The sequence below is a fragment of the Protopterus annectens genome, chromosome 1.part1 (assembly GCF_019279795.1).
Source record: "Protopterus annectens isolate FY-2018-M chromosome 1.part1, PAN1.0, whole genome shotgun sequence".
NCBI lineage: Eukaryota > Metazoa > Chordata > Ceratodontiformes > Protopteridae > Protopterus > Protopterus annectens.
In genome coordinates this window covers 81680981-81700348 of record NC_056726.1, presented here as the reverse complement: position 1 = coordinate 81700348, position 19368 = coordinate 81680981, and the positions used below count along the sequence as shown (strand labels likewise).

General features: G+C 38.0%; 1 protein-coding gene across 1 annotated transcript in view; it reads right to left on the bottom strand.

Moving 5' to 3' along the window:
• Window positions 1-328: 328 nt before the first annotated feature.
• TPO (thyroid peroxidase) overlaps window positions 329-19368 on the bottom strand; it is a 1574682-nt gene continuing 1555642 nt past the window's right edge. Inside the window, exons 11-12 of the mRNA XM_044086790.1 lie at window positions 407-538; window positions 329-354 (exon numbers count right to left, since the gene is read on the bottom strand). Coding sequence (XP_043942725.1) covers window positions 329-354; window positions 407-538 — 158 coding nt within the window. The remainder of the gene's footprint in view (window positions 355-406; window positions 539-19368) is intronic.

Here is a 19368-nt window from a genome sequence, read left to right as displayed (position 1 = left end):
ATCTAGTAAAGAACTGTAAGCAGAGAACATTTTGTTTAAGTGACCTTGTAGAGATTTAGTGGTAAACACAAACACGAACACACACACACACATACACACACACACACACACACACACACACACACACACACACACACACACACGCGCGCGCACACACACCCCTCTGTATGTCTGTTTATACATCTCTCTCTCTCTCTCTTTCTGTTTCTATTGGTCTATACATTGCACTTGCCTCCAGAAATATAAACATTTTGAAAGTCCCTTGTTTTCTGATTGTGAGCTATATTTTATATATGCTTCTAAGGAACATGTTCATATGCTGTTATAGTTACAGCACTGCTGAGGCTAAAGAAACTACAAAAAAAAGAGAGAGCTAAATTATAAGGAAAAAAAAGAGAATAATTACCTACACAAGTCCCTCCATCTTCTGCAAGGATATAGGGATTAGAGCAAATGCATCTGTAGCTGCCTCTGGTGTTTCTACATGTAGCTGATGTGTGACATGCTGGTGTTTTCTGATCTTCACACTCATTAATATCTGCAATGAAGATACATGCCATATTTATGTTTCAAGGCTCATCATTTTATATGCTTACTGTTCAGAGATACATACTACTTAAAAAAAACTCATTGTGTCTGACAAATTATGAAAACATCTAATTAAATTACCACTAATACAGAAATGTAAGGAAATTTTTATTAAGTTTAAAAAAATAATATATTTGGACATGCTTATAGATGTGGTTTGGTTTGCAAAAGATGCAGGGCAGTACAATGAAGATTTCCTGTCAGTATTTAAATATTGCCCTGAACCATAGAAGAACACACTCTGTTAAATAAATATGAGGGGAAGAAGACAGAGGTAACCACCATACAATGGATTGTGGCTTGCAAATGCAAGTATGTAGGAACTGCCAAACACAAATAATGCAGTTCTATAATAGTCACTGTTAATAAACTGCATTACCCATGCAAGGTGAACCAGCCAAGCTGTAGAGAGCTGACTTGTAGATAGAGATGTCAAAATGTCCCAAAAATCTCTATATAATGCTAACCATAAGCTATGAGCTGTATATATCAATACATTATGCTGATAAATACATCAGAAACTAAGTATATGAAATTTGAAAAAAAAATAAGTTTAAAGGTTAATATTTAATACTGCACACAGTGACTGAAACTGCAGATTTGTTAAAGGACCTGGTATACGGATAGATCAAGCTTTGAGTTTTTTTAATCATGTCAACCAATTGGTTAATGATAGTTATAGAACTTAACTTGCTTTTTCTGTTGTCTGGTTTTGTTTTGTATTATTTGGTAAAACCCAACTAGGTGAGGGGTTACGCCTCCCACCTCCCCTAACTATATATACTAACACCAGGATCACACTACAGTGGAGAAAAGGACATATACCTTTGACTTGCCTTAGAGTACTACTTGTCAGTGAAATGAGTTTTAAGTGAAATAAACTTTAGGTGATTTGGTCTCATATACGAATCCGTATATATATATATATATATATATATATATCTATATATATATATATATATATATATATATATATATATCTATAAATAAATATATATATATATATATATATATATATATATAAATGGTTTACTATCAAAATTCCAAAACTCACTCATTCGAGTAATGACTTACTCAAAAAAAAAATCAACATTGAAAATAGAAACATCGTGTATGTAAAGATAACATTAGCAGCAATGTCAACATGTTGATATTCGACATTATCGACAGTACCCAACTTGTCTTTCAGTGATGAGATCGCACTACAATGAGGAAAAGGGCACATTTCCTGATCTCCAAGCAGAATGTCAACCTCACAGCAGTGAATACATAGAGGTGGTCATTGCTAACATAGGTGACCATTGCTCTACACCAATAGTCAACTCCTCCCTGGTTAGATCCGACCACAAACTAATCACCTTGGAAATCCACATCCCTCCCACCCACCACCCCCACAAAGGTAACCACCATGAAAACTTCTTCAAAGCTAACTTTGTGCTCCTAAAAACAGAGGTGACTAACTTCACGGCACCCATGCAAATGGAGTTCAGTTGCATGACTGCCGAATCATACACCAATGCACTGTACAAACACATACACAAATGCATGGATCTCGCCATACCCAACAGAACCAAGACACTCTCCTCCAAAAAAAGGAAGCAAATCTGGTGGTCCCCTGCCATAAACAAACTCTTACAACAGAAGGAGGAAACAGATTTGGAATAAGGTGAAGTCCCAAGACTGGAAAAACTCTCTTATCAACCTCAACAAAAAGTTGAGATCCCTCATCAAATCCTCTAAAGTAAGCTATGAAAATAGAATTGCAGCAGATAGTAAAGACAACCACAAGGCCTTCTATAGTTATGTAAAGAATCTCCACGGCAATACCCAGATTTGCTGTGAGCTAATGCACAATGATACCTTCTATACCAAGCCAACAGATAGTGCCAATATACTGGCTGACAGATTCAGTGCCAACTTTACCCCTCCCCCACAAAGGGTCAAGTCACAATACCAGTAGATTGACAGGCACCCAGTATTACTGCTGCACAGGTTAAAACAGCACTGTCCAAAGCCAAGAATACAGCTTCTATGGGACCTGACAATATCATTGGCTGTGTTCTACATGAACTTCAGAGTGAACTGGTACCTCACCTTTGTGCCCTGTTCAGTCACAGCCTCACCTCATGCTTTGTCCCTACCAAATGACGCACTGCTACAATCATCCCTCTCCACAAAGGAGAAGCAACTACAGTCCCTGAGAACTATCGTCCCATTAGCCTGACAAGTCTGATATGCAAAGCTGTGGAATGCATCATCATGGATCTAATAAACAAGGATATAGGGAATCTCCAAATTCTGGATCCCACACAGTTTGGTTTTGTGAAGGGTAGATCATGCCTGCTCAAATTGGTCAGCTTCTTTGAGTCAGTCACTAGAGCCGTGGATGAAGGCAAGGTGGTTCATACAGCCTACCTTGATCTGGCCAAGGCCTTTGATACCATTCTCCACTCAGGAATCACAGAAAAACTCACTAAGCTAGGCATCAACCCCAGAATCACTAGGTGGGTTGCAAACTGGCTCACAGGTAGAACCCACAGTGTGAAAGTAGCTGACTTCAAGTCAGACTGCCAACCAGTCACGAGTGGAGTCCCACAGCTTTTGACCCTGGGTCCTCTCCTGTTTGGTATCTACTTCTCTGAAGTTCAGGTCAACACGAAGGGACTCTGGCTGACAAAGTTCACAGACGATTGCAAGTTGGGAGCTATTATTAACTCCCCAAATGATGTTGACATCCTACAGAAAGGCCTCACTGAGACCAACGACTGGTGTCAGAACCATGGCCTTAAGCTCAATGCCAAAAAATGTGACATCATCCCCTTTGGGAAAAACCTGGTTCCCATGAATTACCACATCGATGGTAGTCCACTGAACACAGAAGGCATTATAAGAGATCTGGGAACACAGGTTGACGGCAACCTCTCTTTTGACCACCACATTGCCACTGTGGTCAGAAAGTCCTTCTATGTGGCACATCTCATTACTAAGGGTTTTGCATCCAGGAAGAAAGAGGTCATTGTCTCCCTCTACTCTTCCTTCATTAGGCCAATCATTGAGTACAATGTCCCATTTGGCTCACTAAACACCTGCAACAACTAGAGAGGCCACGAAAGTACCTCACAAAGAGGATCCTAGGCCTTAAACATTTGTGCTACATGGACAGACTAAAAAAACTCCCACTATTCTCTGTCTCATATCGCCTACTTAGAGGCGATCTCTGCTTGATTTACAAAGCCATGTCTAACCCAGCTCTGTTAGAAATGCCATCTAAAGAAATCCCAATCCCTCCACACCACATCCTCCAGAGACCTCAACCTCATTACCACAATCAGCAGAACATGCTGGAGAGACAGGTTCGTAACCAGAAACTGCCCATGCTATGGAATAGACTTCCCATACATGTCAAGCAGAGCACCTCACTGGCCCTCTTCAAGAGAAATCTTGATGAGTGGTTGTGAAATAGAAAATTCACTCCAGGGATCACTTCAGTGGCTTTACTTGACAGACGCACTGGGAACTAAGGTCGGGTGGCACGATGCCAGGGTAATCCTATCGGCTAGGCTTCTAAAGGCTTCAGGGCCATTAGCCTAGTACACACCTATGAACCTATGAGAGAGAAAGAGAGAGAGAGAGAGAGAGAGAGAGGACAGTGAAACACTGAAACAGTGAGACAGATATAGATATAGCTATAGATATAGATATAGATATAGCTATAGATATAGATACAGGTACAGGTATAGCTATAGAGGCATGCATTTATACATACATACAAACATACAGAGAGAGACAGAATAAGAGAAAGCCAATGTAAAGGGAAAAATTCAGTACTGCACAAGCTAACCGACCATAAATCAAAGTATTTATGTTTAATAGACAACCTAAACAAAATTATTTATGTTTGCTGGAAGTTTAGCAGCAAAATGATAATAAACTAGATAACAAGCATTTCAGTAATACATGGACATTGGAGCAGTATCAGTTCTAATACTAGTTAAAAACTGGCTGTTGTTTAACAGTTGCTCTTTTGTGCGTATTGCATCTAAAAAGCCATATGTGCATAACTAATGACCTGTTTTCTCCTTATAGCCTTCTTGATATGCATCACAAACTCATATGTATTCTTTAGTTTCTCTTCTCTTTTTGATCTTATGGCCTCGTTGAAGAGCTCTTTTCTGAAACTGAATCTTAATATGTGCTTTGAAACTCTACCCACAGAACTGTGAGCCATCTTGATGATTTTGATTTTCTCTCCTAATCAAGATTGTTTGTTCTTTTTTTTTTTGAAAGTTGCTGTTCTATGGAACTCTAGTGGAACTATAGCATCTGTATTATATATATTTATGTACATGTATCAGAGTTAAACTATTTAGCTTCCTTTGTTTTTCTGTGTGCACGTGTATGTATATGTAGAATCAAGATGCTTACATCTCCTACCAGTTTCAAGTACATGTAAAATATCTTGCTGCTATGTATTTCTGATTGCTGTTTCTTTCATCATAGTATGAAATGCATACCCTTTAATACATTAATTCATTGCTAGAGTCATTTAAGACATTTGTAAGTGTAGTGTTTGGGCTAGAACAGCACAGGATTTGCCCATGGCTAGTGTGGTTTGATCATGAGGGTGAAACTTGGTGATAAATCCCATGTTGCCCCTAATAAAGTCAGAATTATTGTTATTCTACAATTACCTCAACTAAAATAGAAATGTTTTACTTTTTGAAATAATGTCATTGTATGAAGGACATTATTCCACTTTTACTGCTGAATGATGCGCTGTGCATGCATTGGCCATATATCTACTGATGCCTGGACAGTACATCATTTACGTACTGTTTCTGCACTTTTTAAAGGAGTCGGGTGTACATACATACAGCTCATTGCTTGCATGCTTCTGGTCAAACTCTGATTTTTCTTACTGTGTTTTGATTATCATTAAGCCAAAGAATTGCTCAGCCCTTAACAACTTAATGCAACACTACACCCCAATACAGGAAAAATGACTAATCACTATAATAAAATCCTCTAATACTGCAAGTGACTCTCTATATTCAAATAGTATAGCTAAACTATGGAACCACATCCTGCTATCACTGAAATCCATTCAGAATGCAAACTCGTTTAAAACACAGCTAAAACTTTACGTAGTAAATCAATGATACTACACACCGCTGACATCTTCAGCTCGCCATGTCATCAAAACATTTCACTTCATTCAGAATCATACACCCCACAACCAGTCCATCAGTACCTGAACAGTTTTACTAGCATCTCTCAGCCATATATAGAGTTTTGTGACACTGTTCCCCTCCCACCTCTGTACTTCTCATGTAACCTTATGATAGCCATATGTATAATTATGCACAAATCTGCTTAGTACTTCACCTCTTAACTATGATATTAACATTTTCTGTCCTACCTAATCCCACCCCCACCTCTGTTTCTTTGAATATCTTAGCACTAATTACACAATCTATTATCTATTTGACAAACCCACTAATATACCTCTTCAAATGCTCAATGATCAGCATCTTCTAATGCATGTGACATTTATACTGTAATAGTTTCCCTTCATGTCTTTTATACTGTAACAGTTTCCTTTCATATGAATGCAACCTAATTAGTATTAATTAATTATTAACGTGTGATTGATAATGTATATTACTTGGAATCTGTTCATGCATATTATTGAATGTCTGTTTAAAAATGTTTGTAATTTCTCAGAGCTTTTCTCCCCAGCCATCAATAAAAAGTTTATTTTGAGTAAACTTAGTTGGACAAACAAAGTAGACAAAAGTAAAATAAATAAAATAAAATTATATTTTGTCCTGTTCTGAGGTTCAACATTGTGCTACATTGGAGGGTGCGGTGTTATATTTTTGGATGCAGTGTTTGACTTTTGGTTTTGAACTTAGCAATGTGCAGAAAATGGTGACTGTAACTTCTTCTAGGGGCTCCAGTCATGGGGATTTGACTGTGTTCAGTACTTAGCATTGTTTTTTATTGACAATTCTTCATATGGGTAAGGCTCAGTTTACAAAGGGAACATTGACTGCGGTGTGTCCAATAAGCAAGCTCATGCTTAAATTGTAAGTTTTATTGTATAATCTCAACTTTTATAATAATACTGGTCTCATTTTCTGAGTCTTTGTCTTTGTGTTTTGAGATACTGATGCAAGTTTTTTTTTTTTTTTTTGTTATTTAATGTCTGCATTCAAGCAGATGGATCTTAGGTGTATGGTGCCCTTGGTGAAGGGCTCCATGTCCCTACACTGACCACTGTTCTACCTGGTACTCATCTCCTTGGTGCCTGCTTTCTCCTCAACCTAACTGACCAAGAATACACTGTAATAAATGTAGAGGAAATTTGTTTATTGGGAAAGTTCAACTGGGTATAAAATAACCCATTTTCAGTGGAGGCCCAGTGTTAAAAGCTCCAAATAACAGAGAAATGTTTGTAATACACTAAGTAAACATCTTAGTAGAATATGTTTCAATTATATACAATATTTAAAATCAAGGAAATACATATAAAATTATAATGCTTAAGAAGAAAACAATAATTACAATAAAATAAATAAATAAAATAATAAATTAAATAAACTGGGGCTTTGGGGCCAATAAGAAAACTAAGCCAGGATCTCGAGGCTGCTAGTTCTCTAAAATCCACTGACATTCCAAATGCTCTGAACTGCTTTCTACAGCTTTCTTTAACAACCTTTTTATCCAATAATGGCCAAAAAACTAAAACAAAAGACAAACATGGTAATCTGTTTTGACTCATTGTTCCAGGACAGTACACTGCCTATAAACAAGCTATAGTTATATTCTGCACACACATCTGAGACTTGTGAGGAAACCTAAAGAAATAATGACTATACTGTCCCCAAACCCATACAAGATATGGAAACATTCTATGTCCACTTCTGAGGTTTGTAAGGAAAGGTAAAGAAATAATTTCCACAGTGACCTCATCAATCTACACTAGCTATAGCACCTCTCTGTGCACACCTTTGAGGTTTGATTGTGAGGAAAATTAAACATAAATATTGACTATATCGTCTGCAGCTCTCCACTCATATTGCAATGACCTGTACATAGCTCTTGAGATGCAGAGCTAGATTATGGTCAAATGGGGCACTAGGAGGGTAATGGAGCAGGACCCTCAGCAGCACCCCCAAGCCATTCCAGTTCCCATTACTTAAGCACTGTTCACACCTCTCAGTGTGTTTACTATTTTCATCTTTCCTTCTACAATGAAAACATACATAGCATGGACAATAAACTTTTCTGCCCTTAAAACTCACATTTATTGAAATGGCATTGAGGCCTACATTCAAAGAAAATGCATCTGGTCAGTGGCAAATTAAGTTTACTTTTGGGCTGTTTTAAAACCATAGGACCCTTGCACACATTTTAGGGCCATGCATACATGTTCTTTGATTCACCTTCCTGATTGTATTAAATTATATTTCTTTTATAATACAGCACTCCATGTTAGAGTGGGTTTTAAATTTGTAGTTTTGAGCATTTTTCCAGTAAGCAATGAAACAAAATGTATGAACAAATAATGACAAAACTACCCATATCAGTAAATTTCAACCAAAAAAGGCCACTCAAACGTCTGTCATTACAACCCACCGATACTGGTCAAATACACACTCTTTGAAGAAGTAAAAGTCATCTGAATAATTCCACATTAAATAGAGCTATAATTAATGAAGAGGTTGATGTTAGCAAACAGTTTTATGTGTCAGTGTTTCATGTACAAATTCAATGCCTGCTACCCTTCAAAAATTGCCCATGTTATATTTAAAACAAAAAAATGGTAAGATATTGTAATAGGGAATGGCTGTCAAACTGACAACAGGTTCATAATGACTAGGTATCTCATCCAAAGGATGTCACACTTAGGAATGCAGTACCCCATCCCCATTAAGGGCCACTGCAATATCAGAATGCCATCTACATGGTATGGGAGTAGAATGCACAGCTTTCTGCATCAAAGGCAAGTATGCTGCCTGTTGTGCAACTAATACTGCTTGCAAACTTTATAGCACAAACACTGATGATGGCCATTTGCTAAACAAAACAGTTACACACTGAAAACAGACTTAGCATGAGCAACACTATACTTCTCTTCCCTTGAAACTCAACATTACTTCAAAATGCATTGAAAGTCAACATAGTTTGAAAATGCACTGAAACTCAACAGTCCTAGAAAATGCAACCCCTGATGATAGTTTGGTAGTTGGTGTAGAGGATTCAGGCTCTAGTCTCCTGTAATCATGGTACAGGATTTGATCCTGAATAAGTTAACCAACCTGCCATCCCTGAAGCATTACACACACATGCATACAGTCTCCAGCTTCACTCTTCTCTTTCATCTGACAAAAATAGCAAGCATTTCTCCATGCTTAAACAGCCCACACTTCCGAAGTTTCAGTATTTAAATGCCTGCGTGTCGTAAGTAAGACACATGCACAGACACTACTAAAGATACAAATAGAGTGCATCCTTAAAGAAGAAATGTAAGTTTTTGTTTGAATTAAATATTGTGGCCAGCCCCCAAGTTAGCAGGCCCTAGGCAACTCCTAGGTCACCTATTGCTGGATTCGGTTCTGTTGAGAAGGGTGCACTTCAGATTGGGTGGGGTTCAGGGTATAGGCCACTACTAAACCTGCATCAAAATCCATGTATGTAACTTGGGATGAGGGACACACCGGGCCCCTAGATGCTCTGGGGATCTTGATGTTTTGTCATGTTCTATGATGTTCTGTGATACATTTTATTCCGTAATTTTCAAAGATGGCGCGTTAACCTTTTTCACTACTACCCAGAAGAGTTATGTATGTGGCTGACAGAACTATGGAAGTCTGCAGATTAAAATCAATGGCAAGATGCACCAACACACTCATAAATTGTGCACTTACTTAAAGGCATATTGGAGGAATGCAATCACCTAGGACATGTTGGGGTGTTGGAGGAAGTCAGAGCACAAGGATAAAACTACAAAGATATGGAGAATGCATGCAAATGCAACAAAGAAGTCACAGCCAAGAAGTGAATTAGAATAAGAGCTGAGAGACGATAGTGGTACATCTGGCAGAACTATGCCAGTGAGAATTTCCTTTCACATGCATTCTCCGCCTGCCATACCAGCATTGATAATCATGTATTCTGTTCAAGTAGCTGACAGCCTCTTGGTGCAGATATCAAAGACGAAGGACCAAAGCCAGGGACAGAATTGTAGCACTGTTCTTATACTCAAGTAGTTGCTAAAATAACAGGTTATGCTTTTCCTGAAGGAAATGAAGTTTAAAACTAAATGACTGCCAATTTTTAATTACTGCAGTACTTGATGATTTGCCTGAAAGTCACGTATTTCATGAATAATAGAGCAACAAAGAAGCAAAATCTGGGACATTCTGAAAAGTCAAGGGCTGTTCTACTTCCACACAAATATATGTTAGTCAAGCTGCTCAGCTATACTAGCTGTCAATTTCTTTGCTTAAGAAACTGGAACAAAGCCAATAATATGGGGGATAAAGGCCCAAGATAAGGGAAAATTCTGAATATTATTTTAATTAATTTAAAAAGTTAATAGAACAACAGGTTTTGCATCAACGTGCATTTTATAAAGAACAAGGAGTATAAAATGTTATTTTTTGTCATTACTGGCTGAATATAATCCTCTCTGATTTACCAAAAATCAAAACATTTTATGAGGGCAAGGCAAAAAATAAGGCAAAATCAGGGACAGTTTAGAGGTATGTTGAACTATTCACTCTCCATAACATCTGGTTGCCTGACAAGAAAATAAACCATCTTACTTGCCACTACCCAGGCCACCTTTTTCTGCTGTTTTTTTTGGACCTCTGTGTGGCCATATCATTCAGTCCACTATTGACAATTTAAGGGATTTCAGCTTGATCCTATCCACAATCTACAAAGCAAATCAGGAATAGCTGTGTAATTCATGTGTGAAAACACACTGCACAGCAGGTGCCTTGTTTCTCTTCGAAATACTGATGATCGTTACCGAGTCTTATCCTATCAAGAATAATATCAGACCACTATCCCTGCAGCATGATCAACATTGTATGTGTCTTATAAGCATAGATTGCTTTGGCAGTGACAGTTTTTATAATTTTATTTATTTATTATTATTTTCATACATTTACATATCCAGATTTGTGTTTTCTATTCACTTAAATTCTATAACTGCATAAAAAGGTGTGTATTTCCTAGCATGTCATTAGCTAGTATTCTAACTAGGAGACTTCAATACATGAGAAATATCATCCAAGAAGATAAGAAATACTGGATATGACTGACCTTGCAATGCCATCTTTCAGTCTGGTTCTATTAGAGAAGAGGAAATTAAAGGTTTATTATTCCCCATATTAACTACTCTGTTGGTACTATTGTCCTAAAACATAACTTGCCAGAAGTAATACTTTTGTCTGTTACTTTTTATAAAATGCAAGAAAGTTCGTACACCTTGGTAATAATTAGCTGATACTTCTGTTGAAGGTTATGCTGACTGAATACATACACACACGTGCGCGCACACACACACACACACACACACACACACACACACACACACACACACACACACACACACACACACACACACACACAGTAGTTAAGATTCAGGACAAGTACTGCATAGGCAAAGAGCTTGGAACTCATAGCACTTGTTATTGTCTTTGTCATGGTCCACACTTATGAACCAGATGCTGCCACTTCACAAGTGCCACTATGTGTTGCATCATCTCTGTCACATATGTGATATCATTGCTGCTACTTCATCCTCTAGCTGTACGACCTTCTCCTTTATTGCCGTCCTACCACTATGCTGGGCTTTGCTGGAGTACTTTGCTGCTGTTGTAACTGTTTGCATAGTAGCATATTATTCTACAAGACATCCACTATAAAGATGTGCTACAGATGTCCAATGTAAATTTCAGCTTGCTGTCTGATATGCACAGGCAGTGGACCACCCCATCAGTTGTATATATGAATCATGGGAATTTCCAGAATGGCATACAGACAGAGAAGCACATTACATGTAATGTTTTTGGCATTACATATCACCTGAAACTTGAAGGAGTGGAAGCTCTTCCTTCTGATGTATCTCTGTCCCTGTGGCCCAGATGTGGTCTTGGTGGTAGAATGTGTGTGCAATCAATGGATTCCAGGACCACAGGGGCAATGGGCTATACTGTAAAATACCCATATAGTGGCGGTTGTCCCCTCTGCAGTCCTGGGGAACAAAATATGCTGCACCACATGCTGAAGTATATGTTATTGAGTAACCGGTACAGGATACAAAAGTCTGACACCTACAAAATGCCTAACAGTTCTCCCTTTGGATGCTGAAAGGTCTGTTAGATGGCCAATGCTAAACATATTTTGTGTCCACTGGGATGGACATTCCATGAATCCAGCTTGATTTATCTTTGTGTGATGCAGTTTGACAAGCTGTTGTATGGTGTCTCTATCTGGTACTTTTTCTTTACCAACTGGTACATTAGGGGTACTTAAGGCACAGTCAGTAGATTCCGTGATGGTGCAGATGGCATCACAGGCACTCATTCCAGTGATTGATGTTAACACATGTTTCTCAGATGTAACAGAAGCTACTGTTACATTTGTGACTTAAACCAGCACTCCTTAATGTCTGTTGTCATTTGCATAATCCATGTGCCTCATTTGCATGGGTGCTGCATTTTATTATCATTATGTGCCCGACTGTATATGATGTATGCTGCACTATTTTGCAAACCGATGGACTGAGATGTCTGTCTCTTTGAATCATCCACAGCCTGTACTTTGCAGCTACGTACACAGATTTTCTCTGAATCTCAGACATTGTATGCGTGCATACATATATATTTACACATACACACACAAAAAAGCCCCAAAAAACAAATACACACAAACAAACTGGAGGCACTGTCATTATCTCAAGTGCAGTTTCATTACAGTGCTATATCTGAAATAAAATTCACTTTCAATAAAAACAAAAACGGGCACACGTTTTGTTTAAAATTCACATCTGGATTTGTTAGACCAGTTTTAAAGTCTTGCAATAAAATCCCCAAATTCCACAGAGCTCTCAGGTACTGCAGCTCTGAACAAACTGATGCACACATTTAATATTATGTTCTGGTTACTCCTCCAGAACAAATCTCCTGGCATTGCACAAGTAAATCCACAGCTACACTTCTGTTACTCCATATATAACCTAGTCTTCTGGAATTTCCCAAGTAAATCCTTCAGCTTCTTCAGGTTAGGATTCCCCCACGCATCCACTCTTGGTCTTAAGAATTCCCTCTTAAACAGAGGCAAACAATATGAAAAAAAAGTAATACAGGGAATGACCAGAATGTGCACGTCAACAATCACATCGAAAAACAGAAATGACACCAAACAAACACAATCATAAATATATCTTTATTCTAATATGCTACACCACAAAATAGTAAACTAAGGTTTCATCTTCACAGGTTTCGTTAGTGCTAGAAGATTCAGAAATGAATGACTGATTTTTTAAAAACAGATCATGATTGTATGATTCTGAACAGCAAATTAATCTGTGGGTATAGCTCTGATAAACACAGTAAAGTGAAAGCAAAAGATAAAATATAAAGCCTGCATGTTTCCCTGTGGTTTTGTGAAGAACCTCTATGTATAATAAATGCTTAAAAGAATAGAAATAGTATGTAATTCAAACTGAAAGATACTTCTGTACTTCATCCATAGTAAATAACATATTTGTATTAAATAGCACCATCCGATGACCAACTACAAATAGCAGTGTGAAGCAGAAGGATGAAAAACATTAACATGGAACCAGAAAATACTCAGGTCCTGACTGACATTAAACTCTGTCTGAATGTTATATGCACTATTAGCTGACACATGTTGTTACATTAGATAAAAGCATCTTACTCTACTAAGTCTATGGTAAAAAGCATGCCCCTATCAAATAACCCTATGTGGTAATCAGGAGGTAAGAGATTCAAATGTAATTTAAACATTCACAAAGGCATTGCAAGAAATATAGAACTCAATGAACCTAATGTTGGGACATGAAAAAAGAAGGATGCTGAATGAAGTTTTTCATTTAACCCAGATGCATATATAATCACCGAGATTGACAAATTACTTCTTCTCATATTTTGTTGACACCACATGGTGGTGTTCAAAGTCCAGGATTTCGTAACTGCATAGTGGTTATCCGCTAACAGCAGCATTACACGTATATAAACATAGGGCAGGTTATTTCCACTGACAAGGAAATTCAAAGTCATTTTGATAAACACAACTTCTTATGGCAACAGCATAAAGCACTTGAAGATAAGTGTTAAGGATATGTGAAAGACTACATGACAGCCATAGGCTTCATATGACTTCATATGTACTTCGATATTATAGACGGACACGGTTATGTGCAGTCAGACTTAAGGCAAGCAGCAGACTGCACAACTTTTATTATTAATAATTTAAAAAAATAAAAGGGGTTGTTATGTTTTTTATAGGGGTATCCTTATGTGGACATCCTGATGTTTTCATTAAAGAGTGGAAAGGGAAAGAGAGAAAAGATTGAAAAAGGGGAGACACAATGAAGAGGGATATACAGCAGGAACTCATCAAAAGGGTTGTGCCGGAGGAGGTATGAGTGGTGGAATTCTATGATTTTGTCAAGGGATAGATGCCTCTAGTTTGGGAAGTAGGTAAGAAAGTGAAGAAGAGAAGATAAGGGAAGGAAGGAGTGATGAGGAGGAAGGGGTTGATGAGGAATGGTGCCCAACAACAGTCACTAGTCCATAAGGCCTCAAATGTTTTCACTGCCAGTTGGTGTTGACATGGAAGGTCCTGATGTTGAAAAGGCCTGTGATGGAGTGTTGGTCAGTGCAGACTGGGGCAGTGAGTCTTCCACCCGTTGAAGAGAAGCCTCAGTTGGATGAAGCCATTTGTCCATGACCTCCTCCACCATGTCCTCAACCAAGTGCCAAAACCTCCATTCAGTAAAGCTTTACAAGCTGCCACATTCCAGGATGGTTACAGTACCAATGCCACCCTCCCAACCATGTGAGGATGTCCCTGGATGAGCGGAAGGTAAACATTCCCTAACCTGGGAAGTATGAGGCTGAGCTCTGAATGAAGAATTTAGGTCCTATTTTGTAAAACCTTTCTGTAAATGACCCTGAATTTGTATGAATAAGTTTAACAATATCATATTAACTTGCAATTACTCAAGTTAGTCAGCAAATGATTTAGGAAACCACAAATTTTTTAAAGGATGAAAACATATCAAAAATAAGCAAAATAATATGAACATTTCAAAATGATGTAAGAATATAGAAGTCACTTTGAAGAAATGTTTTGTTTTACTGATGTGAAGGGCATATTACAATAGCTTTAGTGATTACTATAAATCTGTCATTTGTAAATGGAAAATTATTACAGCAGCAGAAGAAATGATTAATGATCACTGAGAAAATCATTTACTTTTTTATTTAGTGATTGTGCATACATGGCAGGAATGCAGTGATTTTATTAGAAAGTGAAGGATGTTTTATAGGCTACACACGTATGTGTCTTGAAGATTTCTAAATGCCGCTGATAAATGAGAATTACAGTATTATGATTACAGGAAAGTGGTTGGACTAGAAGGATGGCTGTGTTAAACTGCTTTCTTTACTATTTTGAATGTATTCACAATAGTGCAAATTACTTCACACGTTTTTGTGTATGACAGTGGTATACTTTTCATGCACACTAATGATGCTAAACAAGGGATCAAGGCAGGGAAAGGACAGCTTCAGTCATGAGGAAAACTACCTCCATATGGCACCCTTTAAGACATATGGCAAACATCTGTTTAGTAAAGGGGGCCAAAACAAGCTGAGAAGGCAAAAGCCTGAAATCAAATTGCAATTGATATTAATTTATTTGGTGGAAGAAGCTGCAGATTAACATAGTACTAGAAGAGGGTTCAAAGATTAATAGGTAAGCACTAGGCAATCAGTCTGTAGACTGTTTCAAGCCTAGCCAACAACCCTATTCAAGGTTTCCCTCTGGCCTCAAGAGGGCAAGGCAAAACAGACAGGAAGAGAATTTGAAGGTGCTAATCTAATTATCTAGGTTTATCTTGCTGCTAAGTGTACTACACTGCTTGACATGTAATTGAAATTTGTTCAAGAGGTGAAGGATACATTGGGATATGAATCAATCACACTAGTGTGTGTTATTTATCTGCTGATGAAGATTTCACTCATTTAACCAAGTATTTGATGTACCATTAGTTCTACTAAGGAATGGGAGGTCAAATAGGGTTGGATCTTTCATGGTACATAAGGCTAGACTTAGATCTCCATGGAGAAGTGTGCAAGAGACTGAGTACAGAGAAAGGGCTGCCAGTCTCTCCTGATAACTAAGATTTTTGAAGACACTGATCTTTTTGGTTAGAAATCTCTGAGGTCTTTCACTTTGTGTGATATGCTTACATAAATCCATGCCAAAAGGTACTTTAAATTCAATAACGGGTCTGATAAGATATAAATAAAGGGGAATTAAGACTTCTTTGTATCTAGTTGAGATGCCTTTGGAAATTATATGGGCCAAATAAAAGGCTTTCCAAACTACTGTGGAGACATGATGGTAAAATGATAAGGAATTACCAACAAGCACACCCAGATATCTTACAACAGTGTCTGATTGGAGGGTTGCATCTCCTATATGGAAAGTAAAGCTGTTTTGTTTACTAAAATGAACATTGCTACATTTTTTAACATTTAATTTGAAACTATTGTCCTTGAAGCAATTGTTAACATAGTATCAGCTGCGCTGGAGCAATTGTGAGTCAGTTGATGATTGAATTACAACACCCAGTTTACATTAGTTAACCATAGACCATAAATGCTGATCTGAAGGTGTAAGAAATATATCTGAAATAAAAGAGGACCCAAAACTGAACTCTGGGTTACACTACTGGTAACATTTTTGCTTTCAGAAGTGGCACTTGCTATTCTAACCATATGAGTTCTGTTAGACAACCAGTTAGCTATTCATCTCATGGTATAAGGATTTACATTCAGATTTTCAAGCTTATCAATAATGCCTGCATTGGAAATAGTGTCAAAGGCCTTGCCCAGGTCTAGATATACTATATGTACTGCATAAACACTATCCACTGCTTCAGTTATTTTTTCAAAGAAATTAATAAGGTTAAAGAGGCAAGACCTTCTTTTGATAAAGCCAAATTGATAAGGGTTCATGGTTAAGAGATCTGCAATGTCCAGATTAATGAAGTCTGAGATAATGCACTCCATAGCTTTACATATGAGGCTAGTGAACCTAATAGGTCTGTAATTACTACAGTCCCTGGTTAGACCAACCTTATGTCATGCCATTACAATAGTTGTTTTTCAGGCTTCAGGAATGCAACCAGTGGAGAGCCTTAGATTAAACATGTAAAGTAAGACTTCAGAAAGGCCTTAATTGGCAGTGATAATCAGCAACCTGGTATGTTGTCAAAGTCCATGGATGAAGTAGTCTTAGTTTTTGAAAGGGCTAAGAGAACTTGTTTCATAGTAATTAAAATAGGTGGCTGGGATTGTGGAACCTGTAGGATAACTATAACTGTGGGTTGAGTAAAATTTTCATTAAATACAAAGACATGACTCTGGAGAGTTTCTCCCCGGGTCTCCCCTGAAAATTGTCTTTGTTCCAAGTCGGACTTCCCTGGTAAACAAATGTTAATAAAATAAATAAATACATACATACATACATACATACATACATACATACATACATACATACATACATACATAAATAAATAAATACATACTTGCATACATTTGTTACCTAGGATAGTAGTTATTTCCTTTGGGTCAGAGTGTGTAGTGCTATTGTAGACTAGCTCCGAACACTGATGGGTGTTAATTATTAACTTTCTGACATAGTTCAAGAAACATTTGGAGTTATTTTTGGTTTTAGTGCTAGAGTCAAGGTGAGACAGAATGCATCTGCCCATACCAGTAGTGGGGATTGCAGATACTAGCTATTACCAATATCTGCAGCAGCAACAATGGTTTGGTCAGGAAGGTTGGTTTAATAAAAACAGAAATGTACTTATATAGAGAATTGAATGCTGACATTGAATTATTACATTAAACACACAACGGTTACTGTTAAAAAGTGAACCTTTGGCAGTGTGCATGCTACGTACTCCCCATACCTCCTAACTTAGCATACAGTAGTGTATGCAATTTTTTTATTGACAATATTTTCAAATAATTTTTACAGGGTCAGCAGCAGAAACAAGCAGTTACATTACACCAATAAATTTGGAGGACATCAGCAGGGAATGGCTGTTAACGGTGGTGATGATGATAATGATGGTAACATCGTTATATGTAATGAGGCATCCTGAGGAAAGTGGCACTTAGTCCCCTAAGTGTAACGGCAGGATCTCATGCCCCACAACATGTTAATAACTCTGCAGGAAATTACTTTGGATCACAAAGTCAAGTACATGCTGACATTATGCTACAGCTTGTACTGGGAGAAAACCTATGCACCCATACACCAGTATCTCCAAACCCAGGCAAACAGGATGATGGCAGAAATTCGGAGCTAACAGTGTCCACAGTGACACCTTTACAGAGAGGAGCCAGGCACAGGAATTTGTTACAGCTACCCCAGGAAACACGTAAAGCATTAGCTGCCAGAAGCAAAAGTGCTGTGACATTGTTAGGGCTCAGAGTATTGCCACAGAGAGTCAGTTGGAAATGGCTTATTGTCCTCCAGGGCATATGTGATAATTTCCAGCACTACAGATGAGGGATAATGCCATGATCACACTAATATGTAGTATGGTGGCACACCAAAAATCTGTAGCCACCTCCATTTGTTCACTAGCAAGCACTCACCAAACTCAAGTAGGAGTCATTCTTGGAAGGGGAAGAGGATGAGGTACTATCTGGACATGGTCAGATCACGTGACACTAAAAGTGCTTCTCAAGAAAGTACTGTAATTAGTCAGGGGGAGGGGCTGCTCAACATATATCATGTAAGCCAAGTCAGCATTCATCTACACCAAGCAGAACCTCTCAGTCTAGGTCTCAGTACCACAGAATTGTCAGATGAGTGTCTCTAGGATCACCTGCATTAAGTAAGTCATGACACTGGACCATCTCACCGTCCAGCTGTCATGACAACTCCTCTTTAAAATCACTTGCACCATCACCTAATCTATCTTTAGGAGGTACATATGGCACATTTGATCTTGACCTACTGTGATTCAAGTTTAACATTTCTGTCACTTACAATATGTGCTACGCGCACACACACACACACACACACACACACACACACACACACACACACACGACAATATTTAACTCGAAGGGGAATAACGTATTAAACAAAGTAAAAAAAAAAGGTATGGGGGCTTTGGACACTTTTCCTCTGTATGCATTTCATTCCTGTAATAGTACTGCTTAAAACCTCAGAGAACTGTGAAAGGAAAGCTGTATAACATAAAACATAAGACTGTAGTGACTAACACCATTAATGTTCTAAGCATTACCATTGTTCATAGGCTCATAGGATGATACTAGGCTATTGGCCTGGAGACCCTTATAAGCCTAGACAAGAATTTTGCCCATGTTCCCTCAAAGTCAGGACCTGTTTCCACTGTCTAGCAGGGACACAGATGGGATCCCAGGATTGTATTTTCTGTTTCCCATCCAGTCGTCC